The sequence below is a fragment of the Sinohyriopsis cumingii genome, chromosome 5 (assembly GCF_028554795.1).
Source record: "Sinohyriopsis cumingii isolate HCF-2022 chromosome 5, ASM2855479v2, whole genome shotgun sequence".
Classification (NCBI taxonomy): domain Eukaryota; kingdom Metazoa; phylum Mollusca; class Bivalvia; order Unionida; family Unionidae; genus Sinohyriopsis; species Sinohyriopsis cumingii.
In genome coordinates this window covers 27697734-27720158 of record NC_142965.1, presented here as the reverse complement: position 1 = coordinate 27720158, position 22425 = coordinate 27697734, and the positions used below count along the sequence as shown (strand labels likewise).

The 22425-nt window shown below is 35.6% G+C and overlaps 1 protein-coding gene across 6 annotated transcripts in view; it reads left to right on the top strand.

Moving 5' to 3' along the window:
• Positions 1–22425, top strand: part of LOC149798842 (LIM and senescent cell antigen-like-containing domain protein 1) — a 116170-nt gene that overhangs the window by 31327 nt on the left and 62418 nt on the right. For 2 of the 6 annotated variants that reach the window (XM_089957740.1, XM_089957739.1), the window contains exons 2-4: positions 10138–10335; positions 14483–14593; positions 18650–18695. In XM_089957740.1, the coding sequence (XP_089813866.1) occupies positions 10172–10335; positions 14483–14593; positions 18650–18695 (321 nt within the window). In that variant the 5' untranslated portion in view covers positions 10138–10171. Of the gene's footprint in view, positions 1–6465; positions 6595–7263; positions 10336–14482; positions 14594–18649; positions 18696–22425 lie in introns of those variants that run through there. The other 4 variants (XM_089957742.1, XM_089957741.1, XM_089957738.1 and 1 more) reach the window with 3 other exon arrangements.

The window sequence follows — 22425 nt, the reverse complement described above, 5'->3', positions numbered from 1 at the left end:
TGCTGCAGTCCCATTAAAAGGGCAACTACCTTCAAATCACCACAGAGGTGCCAGCTGTACTTGTTATACTCAATGGAATTCAGTAGCTGCCTTAAGTTATCGTATGTCTCTTTCATGTGGACAGCATACGCTACTGGAATAGATGGAAGAATGTTTCCATTGTGCAAAAGCACAGCCTTGAGACTCAGTTTCGAAGAGTCCACAAATAGTCTCCATTCTTGTGGGTCATGAGTGATTTTTAAAGCATTCATGAGGCCCTCAATATCGGAACAGAATATCAGATTACTTTCCTTTCTGAAGAAAGGCTCCAATTGCTGGTGGCGCTTTCGATATGCAGTAATTGTGACATCTTCTTCTAGAAGATTCCATTGTTGGAGTCTTGATCCTAGCAATTCTGCCTTGTTCTTTGATAAGTCCAAATCACGAATCAGGTCATTTAGTTCTTCCTGTGTTATTCTGTGTGGGGTTGATGATGCACCACAGTGAAAATCTGGATCACTGCATGCTGATGGACCAGGAGAAGAACAGGTCGACTCACCTTTGTCTTCGTCAGATGAATCAAGAGAATATTCTGCTGGAGGTTCTGGAATAGGAAGTCCCTCACCATGTGGAACTGGTCTCAATGCAGACGGAATGTTTGGGTAGACTATTCGCGACTTCTTTCGCTGGAGAAATTTACACAGTGAAACATAGAAAATGAGGTATATGAATATCTTCAAAACGAGTGTTATCAATGACAAAATGCTACAACTTGTTGTGGAAAATATTTTTTTTTAAATGTAGGTGGGTGTATTTGGTTTTTAAGTGCTTTAATAGCACTGGTCAACAGTGAAATCATTACTGACTTGAAAAGGCCCTAATCTGTAGTATTTTGGTGTGCCGAACACGAATATAACCGTGAAAAATTTGTATTGGCTCTCGTTTTGAAGATGTTCATATACCTCATTTTCTATGTTTCACTGTGTAAATTTCTCCTGTAGGACTGCAGCAACATCCGGAATAATGATGTAACATTGCATAATACCATCATGCTCACATCATCCACAGTTGATTGCATCATTTTCTGATGCAATGCAATACTAATGCCATGCGGCTGCTGAAGTAAGTTGACGTCAGCAGTGTACTATACATGTGTAGGCCTATTATACTAATGCCAGGCGGCTGCTGAAGCTGACGTAAGCAGTGTACTATATAAAGCCCAATCAGATAGGTTCAGCATTTAAAATATTTTAGACGTTGTGCGAGACAGTTCAAGCTACTGTTACATAAAACTTATTATTTTATCCATTTACGTACAATAAAGAACAGTAATGCCTCGAAAGTGTGTTAATACCGCGGACAATTTTTGCTATATTTGTGGGGAAGTGACATTTGCCAACCAGAAGAAAAGTATCAATTCTCAAGTGAAGAAGGCATATCATCTTTACTTCGGATGCAAGGTTGGTGACCAAGACAAGCCTTGGGCTCCGCATATATGCTGTGCTACATGTACAACACAGCTTTCACAGTGGTTGAATTGCAAAAGGTCATCAATGCCGTTTGCAGTCCCAATGGTGTGGAGAGAGCCAAGCAACCACCTAAATGACTGTTACTTCTGCTTGGTTCCTCCTCTTTCCGGCGGAATAACGAAGCGAAAGAAGTCGAGAATAGTCTACCCAAACATTCCGTCTGCATTGAGACCAGTTCCACATGGTGAGGGACTTCCTATTCCAGAACCTCCAGCAGAATATTCTCTTGATTCATCTGACGAAGACAAAGGTGAGTCGACCTGTTCTTCTCCTGGTCCATCAGCATGCAGTGATCCAGATTTTCACTGTGGTGCATCATCAACCCCACACAGAATAACACAGGAAGAACTAAATGACCTGATTCGTGATTTGGACTTATCAAAGAACAAGGCAGAATTGCTAGGATCAAGACTCCAACAATGGAATCTTCTAGAAGAAGATGTCACAATTACTGCATATCGAAAGCGCCACCAGCAATTGGAGCCTTTCTTCAGAAAGGAAAGTAATCTGATATTCTGTTCCGATATTGAGGGCCTCATGAATGCTTTAAAAATCACTCATGACCCACAAGAATGGAGACTATTTGTGGACTCTTCGAAACTGAGTCTCAAGGCTGTGCTTTTGCACAATGGAAACATTCTTCCATCTATTCCAGTAGCGTATGCTGTCCACATGAAAGAGACATACGATAACTTAAGGCAGCTACTGAATTCCATTGAGTATAACAAGTACAGCTGGCACCTCTGTGGTGATTTGAAGGTAGTTGCCCTTTTAATGGGACTGCAGCAAGGATATACAAAATACATGTGTTTCTTATGCGAGTGGGATAGCCGAGCAAGGGAAATGCACTACATGAGGAAGGAATGGACTCACAGGCAGAATGTAGCCATTGGAGAGAAGAATATCCAACACCCAGCTCTGGTTGAGGCTCAGAAAATCTTGCTACCACCCCTTCACATCAAACTAGGTTTGATGAAGAACTTCGTGAAAGCCATTGACCGGACTTTGCCAGCATTCCGATACCTGCATGAAAAATTCCCTCGACTCAGCGAAGCAAAGATTAAAGAGGGAGTTTTTGTGGGTCCTCAGATTCGAGAGCTTTTCAAAGATGACCGGTTCAACAACTTGCTGGAAGGTGACGCGAAACAAGCATGGAATGCTTTTCGCCTAGTTTCTACAAACTTCCTCGGAAATGTTAGGGCAGAAAACTATAAGGAACTAGTAGAAGACATGATGATGAAGTATAAGAAACTTGGCTGCAATATGTCTCTAAAGATTCACTTCCTTCATTCCCATTTGGATTTCTTTCCTAGCAACTGTGGTATTGTTAGTGATGAACACGGCGAACGTTTTCATCAAGATATCGCAACAATGGAACAAAGATACCAGGGAAAATGGTCCACTACAATGCTGGCTGACTACTGCTGGACACTCCTCAGAGATGCTCCCGAACAGCTGTACAAGAGACAGGCGAAGAAATCTAAGATGTAGTCAATGACTTGATTTTTTATAGGTAGGCTATTACAGTTGACCTTTTACTATTGGAATGCATTTCGTTATGTAAACATTAATTTCTTGCAGATTACAAAAAAACTAGAGCCAATTTTGCAATTTGACTGTCATATTCGTGTTCAGCACATAAAAATTGATAAGAATTGACTAATTTTATTTCAGTAACATGACTTTTGTAAAAATTTGTTGTCCAGTGTAGCATGTCTTTGTAAAAGTCTTATCATGATCAATGATTACTGCAATAAATTAAGTGTATATATATATTTGTAGAACTTCTGGTAAACAAGCGCATTCAGTCAAATGTGGAATAAGTCTATGGTCTTTCTGCCAACCAGACTAGGGACCCCCCTCCCCCACCACATGATCATACCCTACGACGTCATGGCAATATTCACTATAGTACCCTGTCTGTCATTCTATAAAAATTTTATAGTATGATATGCAGAGGGCCCTGTGTCAGAATGGGTCATGGGGATAATCTGAGGTCATTTTTGTCACTGGGTATAATATTTTCTCCATCAGATTATTGCTTTTTTTGAAAGTCAGGCTTATGCTGAGCATCTGTGATTTGTGCTTTTTGTCATTTAAATCAGTGTGAGTGGGGCAGGGTGGGGGTACAAATAGATGGGGAGGTATATTCAGATGGTTTGCAGTCAAAATGTACCCAAACCAAAACATACCCAAGTCAAAATGTACTCAAGTCAAAACGTGACCCACACTTGTTTTAAATAACGACATAAGTTTAGGTATTGTTTCACATGACAGTGACTGGCCTGATGAGCAATGGAAATCAGCAGATGCAGTGAAACTATCTTAATCTTAACTTATGATCTAGCTCCAACGCACATTAAAAAATATCTTTAATTTAAGAAGTATCATTTCAGTATATTTATGTTGTGCTTTCCCATGGAGAAAATTCTACCAACATCAGTATTACTTTACTTTTTTTTGTTAATTAATAATGATTTTAAGGAGTATTATAAAATATATAGCTACATTAAAATCCATATATTCCTACAAACTTTTAGTTAGATTAATCAGACCAGCTGAACTTGAAAAATTCAACACCAGCAATCCACCCAAATCCTCAACATGCTCACCTAATTGGACAAATGGCGTTTAAATAATTTCAGATTCAGAATTATTTATTGGGTATGAATAAAACTGTTGCAGGACAAGTTCCAAGCAGGGCAAGTGGCCAGCTGAAATTTCAAGCTCATTTGCTCTCCGTCAAGACATGAGTACATTAATTTCAAAACATATTTTGATGAGTATGTACCTAAATTCCATATGGGAAAGGACTCCTGATTGATCAGAGTGACCTACTGGTGCAGCACTAAATTATTATCACATTGCTTGTGTTGGCAGGGCATGCAGGTTTTTATCTGACTTGGCTGTGAGGCCATGTGAGTTCATGGTATGACTCTGTTTAAGCCATGTTTATGATTTAATTTTGATAAAACTTTGTATATAGGTTTAGATCATCACTAGCTAGGACAAATTCACATATGAGTGTGATATATGCATATTATCGGATAATCTTGTATGTGATTGTCAGACCTTCTTATGACTTTGGAGTCTATATTTTCTGGTATATTACCAAGGTCACAGACCAGTAACGAGTGACATACATATCTTATTGGATTGATCTTAAGTTATTACCACTTTAGAAGCCATATTTTTTTTATATCAAACTTGGCATATATGCTTGTATCATCAAGATTTCAGATGATTTCAATAGTCAGTAAGATCCATGCCTACTAATTACATGGTCCTGAAATCAGATTGACTGAGCTTGAGGCCTTATTTCAGCACAGACCTTGATCAAACTCTGAAATGTGTAGTTATATCATTAAGATTTTGGACTTTCTCAATAATGAACAAAATCAATGCTTATTAATAAATTGATCATTGCATCTGAATTTGCCTCTGCTTCTTAGCAGACTTTGCCATGCTTCAAATCTGATTTTGATAAAATTTGCAAGATCTTTGTATACTAATGAGGTGAACATGCATCTGATTGGCTAAATTTATTTCCACTTAAGAGATCATATTTCTGATAAGATTTTGAGACAAGTTGGTAAATAGACTTAAATCATTACAGTCTTAGATAGGTAGGTACAGTTAGATCAAGATGCATATTGATGAGATTTGCTGAGCTTGTCTTTGCTTTGAAACTATTTCTTGTGAAAATTTTATCAGAGTTGTATCATCACAGTATCCAGCAAGATCATTTATGAGCATATCAGCACATATTTATGAAAGTCATTAAGGAAGGAATAGTTCCAAATTTGTATGCTTTGTAATTAGTTTGTTTTCACATTTAAACTATCTGTACCCTGTTAGTAAAGAACAACAAGTAACCCTTGATACTGACTATTGAGAATCACTGGTTTGGGTTTCACCAAGCTATTCCCATTGTAAAAAAATAAATAAACCAGAAATGAGATATGTTAGCATACAATCTGCATACATTTCAGTAAAATAATTTATTTTAAAAATATTGCAATGTAATAAGCCTTAGTTATTAAAAGTGAATAATTTGTAATTTGATTCAGAAGAAAAAGTATAAAAGAGAATTATAACAAATAACACTCTAAGTAGATATGATAAGTGGTTAGTGGCTAAAAATTGTGTTTGCAAAACCAATGAATAATTACAATCTGGAGACTATGGGTGGATGAAGAGGTAGTAGGTAATGATGCATTTTAGATTTTTTTAACTCTTAAAGTGTGTTTATGGGCACCTAAAGATCTGTTATAGTCTTTGGTGTATATCTTTAAAGGAGAGGTGGTAACTGATGATGCATTTTAGATTTTTTTAAATCTTAAAGTGTGTTTATGGGCACCTAAAGATCTGTTATAGTCTTTGGTGTATATCTTTAAAGGAGAGGTGGTAACTGATGATGCATTTTAGATTTTTTTAACTCTTAAAGTGTGTTTATGGGCACCTAAAGATCTGTTATAGTCTTTGGTGTATATCTTTAAAGGAGAGGTGGTAACTGATGATGCATTTTAGATTTTTTTAAATCTTAAAGTGTGTTTATGGGCACCTAAAGATCTGTTATAGTCTTTGGTGTATATCTTTAAAGGAGAGGTGGTAACTGATGATGCATTTTAGATTTTTTTAAATCTTAAAGTGTGTTTATGGGCACCTAAAGATCTGTTATAGTCTTTGGTGTATATCTTTAAAGGAGAGGTGGTAACCGATGATGCATTTTAGATTTTTTTAACTCTTAAAGTGTGTTTATGGGCACCTAAAGATCTGTTATAGTCTTTGGTGTATATCTTTAAAGGAGAGATGGTAACTGATGAAAAAACTTGATTAGAAGCACTGATGTTTGAGGCTGTACAATTGCAAACTAGTATAAAGGTGTGATGTTGTAATTAGGGTTATGGTTAAAGCTACTTACTTGCAAGTACATGTAATTGTTTATAAATTTAGTTGCACCTGATTTTGACTATATTCGTTTGATTCTCTGCAACTCCATAGTGGACTTCAATGAATGACTGCGATTTACCTTGATGCCCTCACCCATCTCCTGTCATATACAATAGTTTGGTGCATGATTCAGGTGGGTGGAGCCATTAAAAACTGAATAGTCACAGAAGAGTGTCCATATTCTGAATGACAGTTTAAATATACCTAAAGTTATATATCTTTGTGTTCTCCTGAAATGGGAGGATCAAATGGTAATAGACCTAAGCCTATCAAATGTTGGATGGGTCGATTGTTGTAGAGCAGATTTCAGTAAAATCTCACCCGATGGATGCCACTTTTTTGAAAATTAATTATGCTGTTATTTGCTGGCAGATTTGGATGAAAAAATAATTGAGATCCATATTAGCAATTTGAAATTAAAGGCTACAATTTTTAGCATGAACGGATTGAAATCTCTCAAACAGGTTGCATACTATTTACTCTTATGCTAATTGTTTGCATTTCTGATAATAAAGTACTTTCTATATCTAGCTCCATGGGCCGTTTTCTTTCAAAAGTTAGTAGAGCTATTGAAAAATTATAAGAAAAATTATAATTCTGAGATGATATGATAACTTAATGTCACAGTGGTTAGTTCCCATAATCTTTGTAATACTTGTTATTATATGCTCATTTTCGTCTCTGTTAACTTTACAGTGTCAGAATCGTGCAATATTTTATGATATTGAAAACCTTTTTATTACATGCATGTGCATGACGTGCCCAATAGTAGTATAGTGTATTAGTAACTACCGGTACTATGTAAACAAATCATGTACACTCATGTAGTAGACACTTTATGTTTTAGTTGATTAAATTTGTTTCTGAATGAACTAAAGCAGCGGTGTCATGGACTGCCACATATCAGCTGCTTTGCAATATTCCACATGAACTTTTTTGATAGTTTTTCGGATTTAGGCTAGCAATAGATGCTAGACAGGTCATAAAATTTCTGAGGTCCCTACAAATAGCATGCAAGTGACAAGGCATAAATGTGTCTTCGTTAGCTGGTAATAAGAATGGCAAAAAATATACTACAGTTTTACATCCTGAATTTCCTCAAAATGTACTTTCTTAGTTTTGCAAATCCGAATTACATGAGCTATATCATGGGTTCTAAAGCTTGATTACACATTTCAAAATTGTAATGTAATTTCAACTACATTCCAAGTGCAATTACATCCTCCTTACTGCACTCAAAATGAGATGAAAATTATATTCCTTAGCGTCTTTTTGATAAATACAATTGAAAGAGTTCATATTTTTTCACACTTTATGATTCCAAACATTCAGTGATAGAACAAGAACACATATGCAGATGAGTCAGGATGCTGTTCCCTTGCTGCATAAATCAGATAAATCTAGTCAACAGTTACATTTAGTAGAATCAACAAAAATACCAAAATCTATTAATTCCAGAACAAATGGAAAAGTTGTTGCAGTGTGCATTCAGTCACATTATGACTCTAAATTTCAGTTTTAAGTAGATCAAAATGCCATTTTCTTTCGAAAGTGATGTTGAACATGAGACTTAAGTTCAAATTTCTCTGGTCAGGTTATGTGCACATTAATGTTGTTGTGTACTGATGGATCTTTGCTTGTGTATTTAGTTTGGAATACAGCATAAAGTCAGTTCCTTTGTTTCTTGTAGAGTATTTTTGTTTATATAATTAGGCCTTAGGTAGAATAAGAAAATGAGCATATAATAAAAAGGTTTTTGCATTTGTACAGGAAGATATGAACTTTTGTTTTGTCGGATGGAGATACTGCACTCCCAAGGTCATGTAGTATATCCATAAAAAAAAAACTTGTTCATATTTTCCCATACAGATGCAGTAACCTATAATTACAGAATCATTTCAGCAGAAATAGTTCATCATTGGGAATTGCTTCAACATTTTATCAAAGTATTTGATTAATTTTAGCTCTACTGGGCACAGCACATAAGAAAAATATTGTATGGCCTTTTGTCCATTGTTCTTCAGTCATTTAACTTTTTATAACTACTCCTCCTAAAGAACTTAGTGTATTACCATGGACATTTAAATATGCATTCATCCCATGGTCTAGTTGGTTCTAAATGCTGCTGCTCGCACAGTCAGTATGACAGCCATTTTAAAAATCTTGTCATTGCTATTCCTAATTGAAAGTCAAACCAATATGGTGTTTTCACTAGAAGACTAGGATATCTAATGCAAATGGGGCTGATCTGACTGCAAAACATGGCACAATGTACATGCTGAAAATCTTCTCATTAAGTCTCTTGAAAATATGGTCATATGAATTGGATACTTTAACCAAATGTCTTCTAATGATGTCTGATTTGTCCTCAGTGAAACTGATGCTGAGTTTACATCCAGTATGATTGCTGCAGGGGCTACCTAATTGAAGATTTTAATGGTCAAGAACATCAGAGATGGTTTCAACACTTAACTCTTAAAAAGAAGAAATTGTTTTTTTGAAATCCTGGAAATTCTTTTTGACAGTAGAGCATCAGTCAATTTTTGGGTGTTGTGTTTTTAAATCAGTTCTTCAGGAAATAAAGAAAAATGAAGGCATGAAACCTGTAATTCAGATTACATACACATGAATATTTGCATTTGATCTTGTTTAATGTACCATATAGCTTGAACCCTCCAAATTAAAAGACAATGGAATATATCATGTCTGCTTGAATATAAAGCTTGGATCTTATTGTATATTGACAGACTGATTCCCATGCAAAGAAAAATATTGAAAACTGTGACCCAGTTCTTTGCAGGCTTTTGGCAATCTTATTACATGCAGGAAATAATTACTTTAAAATCAGTCTTCAAAACTGTATATAAAGCTTCAAATTATGTTAATTTGCAATGCCTTTGTGTTGAAAATTGATGGACCAGTTTGTATCAATCTTGAGACACAATATTCTTATTGGCCAATTTTTCATAGTTCATTATATGACATTTTGAAATATTACTGTCACAGTCTAAAGGATAAAGATGTGTTATTTTAGCAACCCATCTTACATTAATAGTCTCAGAATGACAGGTGTGGTTCAACAGGTGTGAGAAAGATAAATTGCATTCAAACTACATTTTTATTCTAGCATTGTAAGAATATATCTGGACTTAAAAACTTGTGTCAGTTTTTGTAGGTCAAACACTGCGAAAAGGCTTTATATGAGGAATGTAATATTCAAATGATTAATATTTGAGAGACCATGATTGTTCTACATGTACACATGTTCTGATTAGCCTAGAAGTTGGAAAAAGTAGTATGGATGGCAGCTTCATGCAGTATATTCAGCCCATGTCATGCCTACATTAGTTTCATTCTGTTGAAAACAATGACTGTGAGTAATGTTTGGAGTGGGATGATTTGAATTAAGATCACTGTGTTACTTGACACTGAAGTGTTTATATATTATCAGTAACTTGACACTGTATGCAGAAAATGTAGTAGGTATATATGCATTATTAAGAGAGATTTTGCTATCAAATTGCTTGTTATCAGATATGTTAGGTATCTCAGTTGTGAGTGACAGGTGGCTGATAGGTTGACGTTGGATATGATTAATATTATTGATGTTATTTTTCACTGAATTGGATTTGGAAGGATACTATTTCAGTTGTTAATAAAAATGATCTTTTTATAGTAGCTATTCCATTCAGAGTTGAGTGCATGCCAAAATGGCAAGCACACATCCTGCCACATTAAGACTACAGTCTCTAAATGAGAGAACGGCAAGTAACTTATTCCAACGTCGGAGGCATCACCATGATCCCCATGATGATGAGCTTGGTGATCTTCAGAATATTCTGGGGATTTCAGCTGTGAAGCAGAATGAGGATAGGTAGGTTTTAACAGGACACTGATTTACTTACATTGATACCAACAAGAAAAAGTTTCTTAAATAAAGCTGCTTCTTCAAACAGCTACATATTATGCACAGTTATAAATTTGGTGTCTGACATGATGTTTGGTAAATATTAAAAATGGCAAGAAGGCAGTTCATACAGATAGTGAAATAATGGTAAAAGTATGCAGCAAATAATATTTGAGTTCATGACAAAATAAATTTGTCTTCAGTATTTGAATATCGAAGTTAAGAACAAGAATAGCTCACCCATAGCTTTTGTTTTGGCTTCTTTTTCATGCTGAAAAAAACGCAGTCTGTTTGATGTGTATACATCCTCCCTTAGAGCAAAGAATTGTCAATATGATGCCATTCCTCGTGCAACTTGCCTTGTCCTTGATATATTACATGCAAAACAAGCACAGATCATCTTTATCAACGATGTTGATGTGATGAGACGTGCCAAACACCAAAATTTGCCTATAGCAGAGGGTTTTTTTTAATGGCAATTACGGCCTGGCATCTACAATAATTATCCTCTAATGGTGTTTCATTATCCATTCATTTATTTCTAGATCTTTATGTGGTAACCTTTTCCATCTGGTTTTGGTTTCTCCAGGGACTTGGGCTTACTTCCTGTACACCCACAAGGGTCAGATACACTAACAAAAACATTTTATATCTAGGTATTGGTAAGTAATTTATGCAAGGAATAACAACAGCTTGCTCACTAGATGCTGCGTGTTCTCTATTCTAGATTGACACTGCAGGGACCATGCCGTATATGTTATCTGTACTTGATATTTGATTTAACACATTGAATTTTTTTTCACATTGTTATTGTATACATGTATACTTCCTTTTTTCAATAAAAGTTGTATAAAACACCGACAACCCAACTTCTTACTGAAAATAAAAAATGATGTAAATTTGTGCTTATGTATGGGATAGGGCTTGGACCAAGTTCCCCCTTCTCTACCCATTACCATCTCTTATGAACATTGGGAGTCAAATCAGTGGGCTCAGACTGGCTAGGGTATTGGATTAGTATCCCCCCTTTCCTATTATTACATTGTGGGATGTGGGATCCTCAACCTCAGGGGCCTTGGACTTTTGGATCTTGCCCTCATAAAAGGCAATACTGCGGCTCATGTTCCATCATCATCTTATCTCTGGGTGGAAACCATTAGGAAGGCTAGAGGCATCACTTCTTCCAGGACTGACGGATGTTCTCGTCTCTCTCCAGCTCTTGCCACTCCTTCAGCCCCTACTCACTGTGTTGCAGTATGGGATTTATTGGAGAGTGTTCCTATACCCTCTCAATAATGCTATCTCCATTCTGGTAGACATTATGAACCCCTCAATGCTCTTTTACATAGTGCCTTTTCTCACTGTGGGGGAAGGCCCCTAGTGGATCTGTTTGCAACCAGGCTCAACAACAGACCTCATCTTATGTTTCTTCTGTCCCCGATCATGGATCATGGGATTGGCTGTTTGCTTATGCATTCCAACTCATCTAACTGATTCCTTTAGTTCTGCAAAAAATCGGAACTTGCACTGTTCATATCATTCTCATAGTGCTCTGTGGACTCATTGTCCATGGTTCAGTGAGCTTCTAGACCTATTGATTGCTAGACACAGGCCTTATCCTCTCAGGAGGGATGTTCTGTCACAACATGGGGGATCCCTTGTTCATAACAGCCCACAAATTTTCCACCTTCACACTTGCTCAACCAACTAAAGAATATTAAGTTACTTCAATTTCCACTTGTACTGAGATGATATTTAAACCACCCTTTCATTTGCATAACAGTAACTTTCTATTATAGTGTAAGGCAATTTCACCACAGGAAACATCATTTTCAGTTATGCCTACTATTACAACTCGATGGTCTTCAACTAAGAAATAGAAAAGAGCAAAAACTAAGTTTTGTAAAATTTGACATATTTTATTTCCCCCTGAATACAAAGTCAGAAATGCAAAAATAACTTCTCATATTGCAAATAAAATTCCATATTGTCCCAGAATTACATACAAAATTCCTAATGATTAAAGTTCTGAATAAACTTAAGAGGTGTTCCAAAATAAATCCATTGCTGGACATGTTGATGGGCCTGTGTTGTGGTGATGTTCCACCAGTCTTTTGCTGAATCACAATAATACAATCCAAGAACATTTCCATATTTGAATATCACTATAAATCCAGGTCTCTATCATCAGGAATGTTATTTTTGAGCACTTTGTATTTCCAGAGAAGAATCACTTTAATTAAATAATTTGAATAAATAAATTCCAGCCCAAATGAAATACTGGACACAAAAACAATACAACAGATTCTGCTCAGATCTTACAGGATGAATGAATAACCTTTAGATAAATAGGATTATATTCATTCTGTAGGGTTCCAAATGTTTACGTGATAAAATTAGTTATAATTGGAAGATTTATTACTAGATTATAATATAAAATGTAAACAACAGTTAGACCCATGGGGTATTTCCAGTGTGCTGAACTCGGAATTAAATACACATGATGTTTACAGAACCAAAATCAATTATTCAGGTCAGGTAGAAACAACATGATTTTGGACAAGGTCAAGTCCAAAATACAGTTATTCATAGCATATAAAAAAAAAAAAATGTAACAATGCAAATTAAATATACGTGATACTATTTTTTTAAACTTAGCAGCTGTGTTACATAGTTTGTTCTTAGGATTTAAGACACTGCATTATCAAATAACTGAATGTTGTTGATTGTGAAGAATGTATCAGCCAGGAAAAAGGGTGGAGGAGGTACTTTCTGCATCACACATGGCTCATTTTTAATTGGATCATTAAATCTGTGCCTTGGAGCCACCATGAAATCTGTGAAAATGTATACCCTTCAAAAAATCATTATATGTACCCTTTCCCAATATATGAATTAAAGAACCCATAAAAATGTCATTTTTAGCAAAACTACAAAAACTAATATTCATGGAAAGAAAATTAATTCACAGTAGTTGCAATCTTGAGAGCATTTATATAATGCATTACAAATATATTTTATGTGTATGCATCATACAAATAAAAATGCCCCAAAACATCCAATTATGCAGTGACCTCATTTTAAAATTTCTGTTATTTGAACATTTAATCGTATGCAGAGGTTTATTCAGTGCATGTCTTTTTGTGTGCAACTTTAGATTTACTTTCATGTTTGTGTCTGTTAACTAACTCACCAGTTCTACATCTTTTCTGTCTTTAGGAGTCCAAATCAAAATTCTTAAAATTGGGGAGGCGTATTTACAGAGAACTTAATGTGTCATTTGGTAAATTCACTTTGAGGAATGTTACGACATCATCATCATCATCATCATCATCATTATTATTATATTTTATGGAACACATTATAATCTCAATATTCGACCAAGCAATTTAAGAAGTTATTCATAATAATCTATAACCTTCACTTCTTATTTAGAGTTTAAAAGTAGTAATTTTATATTTCATTGAAATGGTCATATGGTCTTGAATTACTCTTATGGGGTAGTTCAAATTTTACTCACAGTCAGTACATGCAAAGATTATTCTATGAATTTAGTCTTTGAGTTATATTGATGTTCAGTTTACATTTAGATTCCAATCAGCACAAATATTGACCTCTACAATAATAGTATTAGTATACAAAATTGATAAGGCAAAAAGGTAGGGCATCCTTAAATTTCTGTTATGAAAATGTAAAGGGGTCAAGTTTTATCATTTGCATCCATTGTTGAAACCTGTGAATTTGGTTTGATTTTCAGTGTACCTTCCTTTGCATTTTGTATTCTGTGGCCACATAGATGATATACAGCATTTGAGTGATCAGGGCGAAATAGTCTTACACTTGTGGATTTGAAGATGTCATTGGTGGTCTTGCGGTTGTAACTAAATTGAGGTTGACAAGTGATGCCTCAGGAGAGATGGTTAAGTGGGTCTTTGCACCAATAAAACCCATTATGAGCATCCTGAAGTTCTGAATTTCAGAACATATTGCACATGTATTAGTATTTCTATTTGGTGTAATTTGCATTTTTTTGTGAAATTTATAATGGATGGATCTTTGCAGTAGAGATGATCTCAAGAGTACATATTTTCATTAGTATTTCTTTTTGTTTCAGTTCTACGATGTCATTTAGTGGTGCAGTGTGTCGCCGATGTGCAGAACCATTTGGCCCCACAGAACAAATTGTCAATTCTGTAGGAGAAGTATGGCACACAAGATGTTTTGTGTAGGTATTAAGAAACATGGCTGTTATTATAAAGTGTACAGCAGTGCATGTATGGTTAGTTTACCCTAGCTTGGGATTAGGGAAGTGTCTTCAGGGATGGTCCTGGCTTTTAAAAAGCTGTCGCCAAAAAAATCGCCAACCTCAATATTTTGTCGCCAATTTTCAAAAAGTGTCGCCAAAAAAAGTAGTGTACATTTTTCCAAGTGTTAATTTAGTCTATTAATGTAACAGGCAATGAAAATTACAAAAGATGGATTAGTTACTACTTTAATTACAACAAGCATTAACAAAATGTTACAAAGTGTTACATGAAGATCCGTCGCCATTTTAGGGCTGCCCACTTGTTGAATGCAGTTTCAAAGTCTAATTTTTCACATCTGTACATGCTGATTCTCATTAAATTCTCGAGAGATGAGATGCAGAGCTTATTTCTGATGTCACTTTTTATGAGGTTCATCTTACTGAATCCACGTTCACAGTCCTCAGTGCTGGCAGGTGACACCAGTAGTCTCTCAGCAGCCCCCCCCCCCCCCCCCGCCCCCTTTTTATGGCTAGCTTCACAAAACTTGTAGGGAATTGCTTCCTAAATCCCAAGAATGATCACTGAATGCTGTATAAATTTTCTCGACAAGAAAAATAGGATCTCCATTCCCACGAATGAAACTTACACGAGTCAACTCCTGGCAATATTGGACCGTATATATAAGCGTAAATTCACACCCAATTTAGGGATTCTTTCACTCCTGTATTTTGAGAAATAAATAATTATTATTAATTATGCAAAACTGGTTTTTTTTTTTTTTTTTTTTTTTTTGCTATTTCTTGTTGTGGAGTTTAAGTCTCTGTAGCCGTAACACGGGACTGATGGCAAAAGGAAAAGATCAATGAGTAAAATGCTGCACTGGCGACAGATGTAATTGTGATTTGAGATTTTTTCCATTTGCTTTGTATTTATACACAGTAGTCGGTACTTCAAAGGTTATCAGTTTTCTATGAAGGTTCAGCAAAACTACTGTATTGGTATATGTATAAAAAAAACAAAAAAAAAACCAGAAGGATTAGCCATACAATTAATTGTATCTGTTCTATTCGCGTCTTCAGAAGTCGGTCAGTTGTAGGTATAGTGCGGTAGCATGATTGTATCGCAGCATACAGTAGTACTCAGCCCAGATGTCAGCATAAGCAGATTATGACGTAACAATGCACTGTAAAGATAGGGTTGTCAATAAGAACAAAGGATCGTTTGTGTAACAGATTGATTCCAATGCATTGCTTAGTCAAGTTTGTGGCTTCCTTTCGTTCTGGCTTTAAATTTATTCAGTCCAAATCCATGATTGTATGTACAAATTAAATAACCAAAAAGTATGTCACCAAAAAAATCGCCAGGTGGGATATTTTTGTCGCCAATAAGGAAAAAAAATCGCAATTTGCGACATTGGCGAAGCCCAGGACAATCCCTGGTCTTCATAGCAGCAGATAGTAAAAGTAAAGAATGCTATACTTAATTAATTAATTTAATTAAACTTTCTTGACTCAAATCTTTGTTCGCTATGTATGAAAATTTGTTGACGTTCACTTTGTTGTAAGCTGGCTCAGCTCTAATTTTACCAGTAGGTGAAATTAGATCCAAAAGGTTTTGGTGAGGGTAGCCACCCATACAAAAAGTTTTGTTGAGGGTAGCCACCCATACAAAATGGCAGTGCATTGTCAGTATTAAAATGATAGGTCACTACAGTTCTATGGGCAAATATGAAAAAGTTTCTCTGAGTAATGCTGCATGACCATGGGAGTGCAGTAATAGTCAGAAAAAAACAAGTTCATATTTTCTCATACAAATGTAGTAACCTTTTTATCATATCAGAGGTCTTGCTAGGATTTTAAAACTAGGAGTCAAGGGCTCCCATTTTGGTAAAAATAGGAGTCCCACCATCAAAAGTTGCAGTCCCCTCTTTCCTACAGAATCAACACAGACGTGAGTTATCTATTTTTAGATGGAGAGGTTTTGCATAATGTAATCACTCGTTTTAATATAGCTTCTTTACAGCAGTCTATTGACAGGATTGCAAATTTATGGTTTATTTATTTGTGTACGTCCTTGTAGTAATTTTAGGCAAAGGTTAAATAGTATCTGATTTGCTGTTTTTTCCCCGTATTTTTGCAAATATGTGTTAAGTCAGAAAACAGCTTAGACCTTAAAGCGCATCTCGCGAATTCCACAACATAGCATTGTCTCATACGTTTCTGACCTACATGATTTGCATTTTAAAGTTAAATCTTTAATAAAATAATACCTAGACTTTGCTTTCAATGATATGTGTATTTTTCTGAATATATTTGCCCAGTGATTTAAGAAAACAGACAATCTAATAAATTGGTACATCCCAGACTTAGCAAAGTCCGCCATTATTTCCCGTTAGGCCTACTGGTTCACTTACAGTTTCAAACTAATTTTATGATGAAATAGTGTACAAGAAGCAGTTAATATATATCCAGATCACCGATTCTGATCTTAAAACACATGTTTGTATGTTTTATCATCAAAGGATATCATGCAGGAAATTGATAGTTGCTACCTTACTCCGAAAAGGGTTAATGGTCGATCAGCTATCAGAACATGCTTGTGAATGGGCAAGAGTTTGTTTGTCAACGCAATTGATATAAAAACTAGGCCTAGCTACTGATGTGTTGATGAATACATTTCGCTACAATACTAGAACTAACCGGGCTAAGGCGAGGGGCATTTTAAAAAAAGTATGTTCAGTCAATGTACCTGTTAACTAGCTCTTGTTCGTCCATCAGAGTGAAACTGAATTTTGTCAATCCAAGTAAGGACTTATTCCAAACACTAAGCTAGGCATCACACACTTTCTTACACTTAGCTACTGTCTCATCTGAAGTATCAATTCTAGCAGTTTTAGCACTCTTCTGAATCTCGTTACAATCTTCGTAAGTTTGCCGTTTAACCCCAAAATACTTATCCAGATTTACGAATGGCATTTTGTCTAAGTCTCAACATGTCTTGATTCTGAGGTCACGTGCACTACTTATTCCAGTACATTCGGAAATGAACACAATAACGAAAGCTAAAGTTGTTTATTTGATGTACTTTTATAAATGACAACATGTACATCACTGGGTCTTTCTGCCTCTGATTTCAGTCACTGTAAATATCAGTACATTTTCCCACCCAGCCACCAGTCAAAGCCTTTGAACTTGCTGCCCAGCTATTGCATCATGTTCTTTTTGATGTACCCTTATAATGGCAACATGTATGTACATCAAGGGGTCCTTCAGTCACTGAATTCTGTCATTGTAAATATCAGCACAGCTAATTGATCAACACATTTTCCCACAAAGCAGGTGGCTGAAGCAGGACTGGCAAGTCTTTGAATATTTCCGCACACCTATTACATGCGTATGGAGGACTCCCGCCTCAGTGATTTTCTGCGTCCCAGATCAAAAATTGGCATCCAAATATGCGTAATTAAGCATTTCCAAGACCTGATATATGCATACTAGACATGAGAACAATATATGTCTTCTGTGAATGGAGCTAAATATTTGGAAGCCTGTGATGATCCATTGGCAATTTACAATATTGCTAATAATTAATGAAAGAGAATTTCAGTTGTCATTTTTATGAGTGAGCTAATACTTACAGCTATACATAGTTCTTGGCTAAGAACTTGGTCAAGTATTTCAAGTATTTATGCAAAGAATTTTTACTAGTTCAAAAATACTGAATTCCAGTATCTGGTTTAATCAGGTAACAGTTTTGCTTGTTTGAATATAATAGAACTTGATTATATATGTATACAGATATTTCAACAGTAATGCCATTTTTTCCTAATGGTTTTTTGTGCACTTAATGTTATCATGACCAGTTCCTGTCAATTTGCCACCTCCAGTATCTTTCTTTAGCAGTTTTCAGAAAAAGAAAACGAATACATTGACCATTAATGCATTTCTTTGGAATATTCATCATTATGATTATCATTGTAAATAACCCTTCCTTTCTGCAGTGAAAACATAATGCCTTTTGTTTCCTTATTTTAGATGTGCACAGTGTTTCCAGCCTTTCCCAGATGGTGTTTTTTATGAGGTGAGTTAACAACCATTTAATACATTCAAGATTAGGATGTGCTATACAGCAATTATCAGTATCCCTTTGTCCAATACACAAAGCAAGAAACATGTGAACCATCTTCCGTGTGTTGATGTGTCCATGTCTGTATGGATACTAAATAGTTTCTGTTACAGTATTAGAAATACGGACTGAAAACTAAAATATGCTTACATCTTACATGCAGTGAATATTGTACAAGTGGAGACAGATGTACACTGTGTGTAATGTTTTGATTCTCTGTGCATTAAAAAATGTATTGAATTGATGATAATGTCTTTGAACTCTCCATAACTGTTAGAGCTAGACTTAAGACATTTTGGTTAATGATGGTCCATTGTGTTTAGATCTTGCTAGATCTTTTTGAAGTTTGATCAAGGCCCTATTGGTTCTGCTCTTGGTTAGGGGTGGTTTTATATAAATTTCAGATATCACCACAGTTAGTTGTCTCAGATGTTTGAGAATTGGCACGAGTTATCAATAACTTAAATATCAACCAATATCATACTGAGACCAGTGGGTTGTGTCCTATGGTCTTTCCCTAAACCACAGTGTCTCCACATATGCCCCAGAAACTTAGCCTCTCTTTCATAAAATAGAATTTGTCTGCGTGGGTTCGAGTCTCGGATTCGGCCAATGTGGATATGTGAGAAAGCTTGCCAGTAGCTTCTCGAGGGTCGGTGGTTCTTTCCGGGGATTTCCCGGTTTCTTCCTCCACCATTAATACTGGCCGCCATGTATAGCCTATCGCGTGCTGAAAAATGGCGTTAAACCCTACAACAACAACAACAACAACATAAAATAGAAACTATTGAGATTCACACCCCATAAACATATCTGCACATACTGGATATGAAAAGCAAATTTATTCATGCAACTGACATTTACTCAGGGTCATCTCCTATTCCATGTGACTTAGCCCCTGGGTTATAACTTAGAGGAAACTGTTGAGACACCCACCTTATTTGCAAGTACATTACTGTCACCCAAAATTATGATGGGATATGCTGTTCATTGTATCATTAAAGGTTATATCCTATCAGAAATCATTAAATGTTGAAGTTGTAATTCATTTTAATAACTTACCCATCACTATTGTGCATCTTTACTTTCTATGCTGAAAAACCAGTATGTTTGATATGAATACATCCACCCACAGAGTGGAAAATTGTCAGTATTATGCAATCCATTTATGCACATTGCATGGTACATGCAGAATGGTCATCATTTTCCTGGACACCACTCTGTTTGGACATTATGCCTAGATCATCACCAGAGAAAATTTGGTAGTAGCGAGTGTTTACTGCATTAGCAGTCTCCCTTGTACCATTAATTTGAATCCCAGCATTACACCATCCATTCTGTTATTTAATTTCTCAGCAGGTAGCCATTTTTCCCTTTTAGAACTCAGTTCTTTAAAGAACATAAGAGTTAGCTTTTCTCCTACCTTTTATGGGTTTGGGTACACTATATTTTTCAGTATATAGTTACGGTTAAATAACTGTGTTAAGGAATAACAGCCTAGCATAAGGCAGTGAGAGGCTAGTGTATTCCTCCCTGTATCTAAAACATAGTTAAAAGGATTGCAGAAAGTTTGATATGCTGTTATTGTTTCCTTCAACACAGTCATAATGTCCATTCTGTCCATAATGTCCATTTTTTTTACTTTGCAGTTGTTATTGCACATGTGTTTGCATTGTTTCCTAACTAATAGGCTACAACAGTGAGAGAAAAAATCATAATTTACTAAAGGAAAAAGACAACCAAAATTTGTCATTCAGTTGTTTGCCTATTGCATACACACGTTCTTAGTACACACTCCATAAAACCAGGTAAATTTATGTGTGGCATTAAAATATCATGGTCAAACATCATGTATGATGGTTAGGTACATTCATTTGTGAGTATGTTTACCAACTCCAGTGTTGGGAATAACCCACTTTTATCAGGGACCTCCTTGTTCTTTCACCAGTCTAATTTGGTGACACTGAGGGAAGAGGTGCATAACTTTTTGTAGAAGGGGGGCAGTCAAGAGAGTCCTGAACGATCAGCAGCCTGCATTTTCTATTCATGAATCTTCCTAATTACCATGAAAGGTGGAAAGTTTTATATTATAATTGATCTCTCCCCTCCATCTGTTTTCTTCTGGATGAACCTTTCAAGATGGAAACAACCTCTTTCAATCTGGAAAGGCCTTCATCTTTTGAATTGGTCAGTCTCCATCAACCTTTAGGATGCCTGCCCATTTGCACATCCAATATTTCCTTTGGTTTTGCCTAGATGAGCAAGTTTTTCAATTCTAGGTTATGCCATTAGGAATCTCTTAACGCACCCTGAGTCTTCATCTGAGATGTGGGTATGGTTGCAGCTGCTTGCAATTACTGGGAGCATCGATTCTCCACTACACCTCTCCTCAATACTATCGCACAATGGGGTCCAGACACATAGATCTCATACAGAGTGTGAGTTAAAGAGGGACCTCCATAACAATATGAAAAGATACCATCCTTGCTGGACATCTGAATTGATCTGGTTAATGGCTGAATACTCATTTTAACATCACTTTGGGAATAATTATCAAAAAAGATCTTTTTCTAACAAAGTTATTAGTTTTTATGCAGAAATGACTTTTATTTTCAAGATGTCCGTCAACAGATAGATTGTTAACATTATTCCAACTGGTTTCAGCAACCTTCACTTGTATGCAAAAACACTGTGTATTACATCACTACTTTATGTTGTTGAGTAGTTTGGTTCCCTGATCCTTATGCTCACAGCTTTGCTGTCTACTCTTGTGGAAAGCAGGGACCCAGATTAGTTATTGATTCTGATTCACAGTCAAACAAGATTTTTTTTTATTTTAAAAAACGGAACATTTATTTAATGAAACAGCCATAATCATCGGAGTCATTTTTTTTACATGTATTGTTCTATAATAAAATATTGCTGCCATGATTTCAATACAAGTGATAGTGAAACTGCTTATCTGTGAGGAAATCGTCAAGTGCCAGTTACAGATTAACTACAAACTCGTGAAACTAGCTTTCCATTAATAAAACGTATCTGTGAAATAGAAGTTTATGTCATAAATTATTCATTTTGCTAGGTTGTCTTGTTATCGTTGATCACACTTGTTAATGAGTATGCTAATTTTAAGTAGTTTCATTATATTGTGTTCTCAGAAAGTTTTGTAACAGTGCTAGATTGATCACTTGAAATGAGTTGACCTGATGCTAGAATGGGGCCACTAGCTCTTACGCAGGTTGGATTTGCATGCCTTTTAACTTTTCACTTTGTCAACCCCCTTTATTCAATACAAAAGACATAATTGGTAATTAATATGGTAATGCAAGGAGGGCAGCTTTTAATTCATTGCAACAATACAACAAATACTTATGCAAATTAGGTATCAAAACACCATCTGCACTTAATTAGGTTTTCACAGAAACGCTCGCAGACTTTGCTGTTACGTAGATTGACATATTTCACATTTGAATACAACATGGCACATTATGTTTATGATCATTACACTTAGGCCAACTTAAAGATATAACTAAAACATGTATTTCATTTGATTAATTGGTATTTATTTATTATAGTGCTGCCCCAGGTAGGCATTAGTGACAATTTCATTGATCAAATTTTGTTGCATACTGATATTTACAGTGTACCAAGAATCTTGTTTAAAAAGAAATTTTAACCAGATACA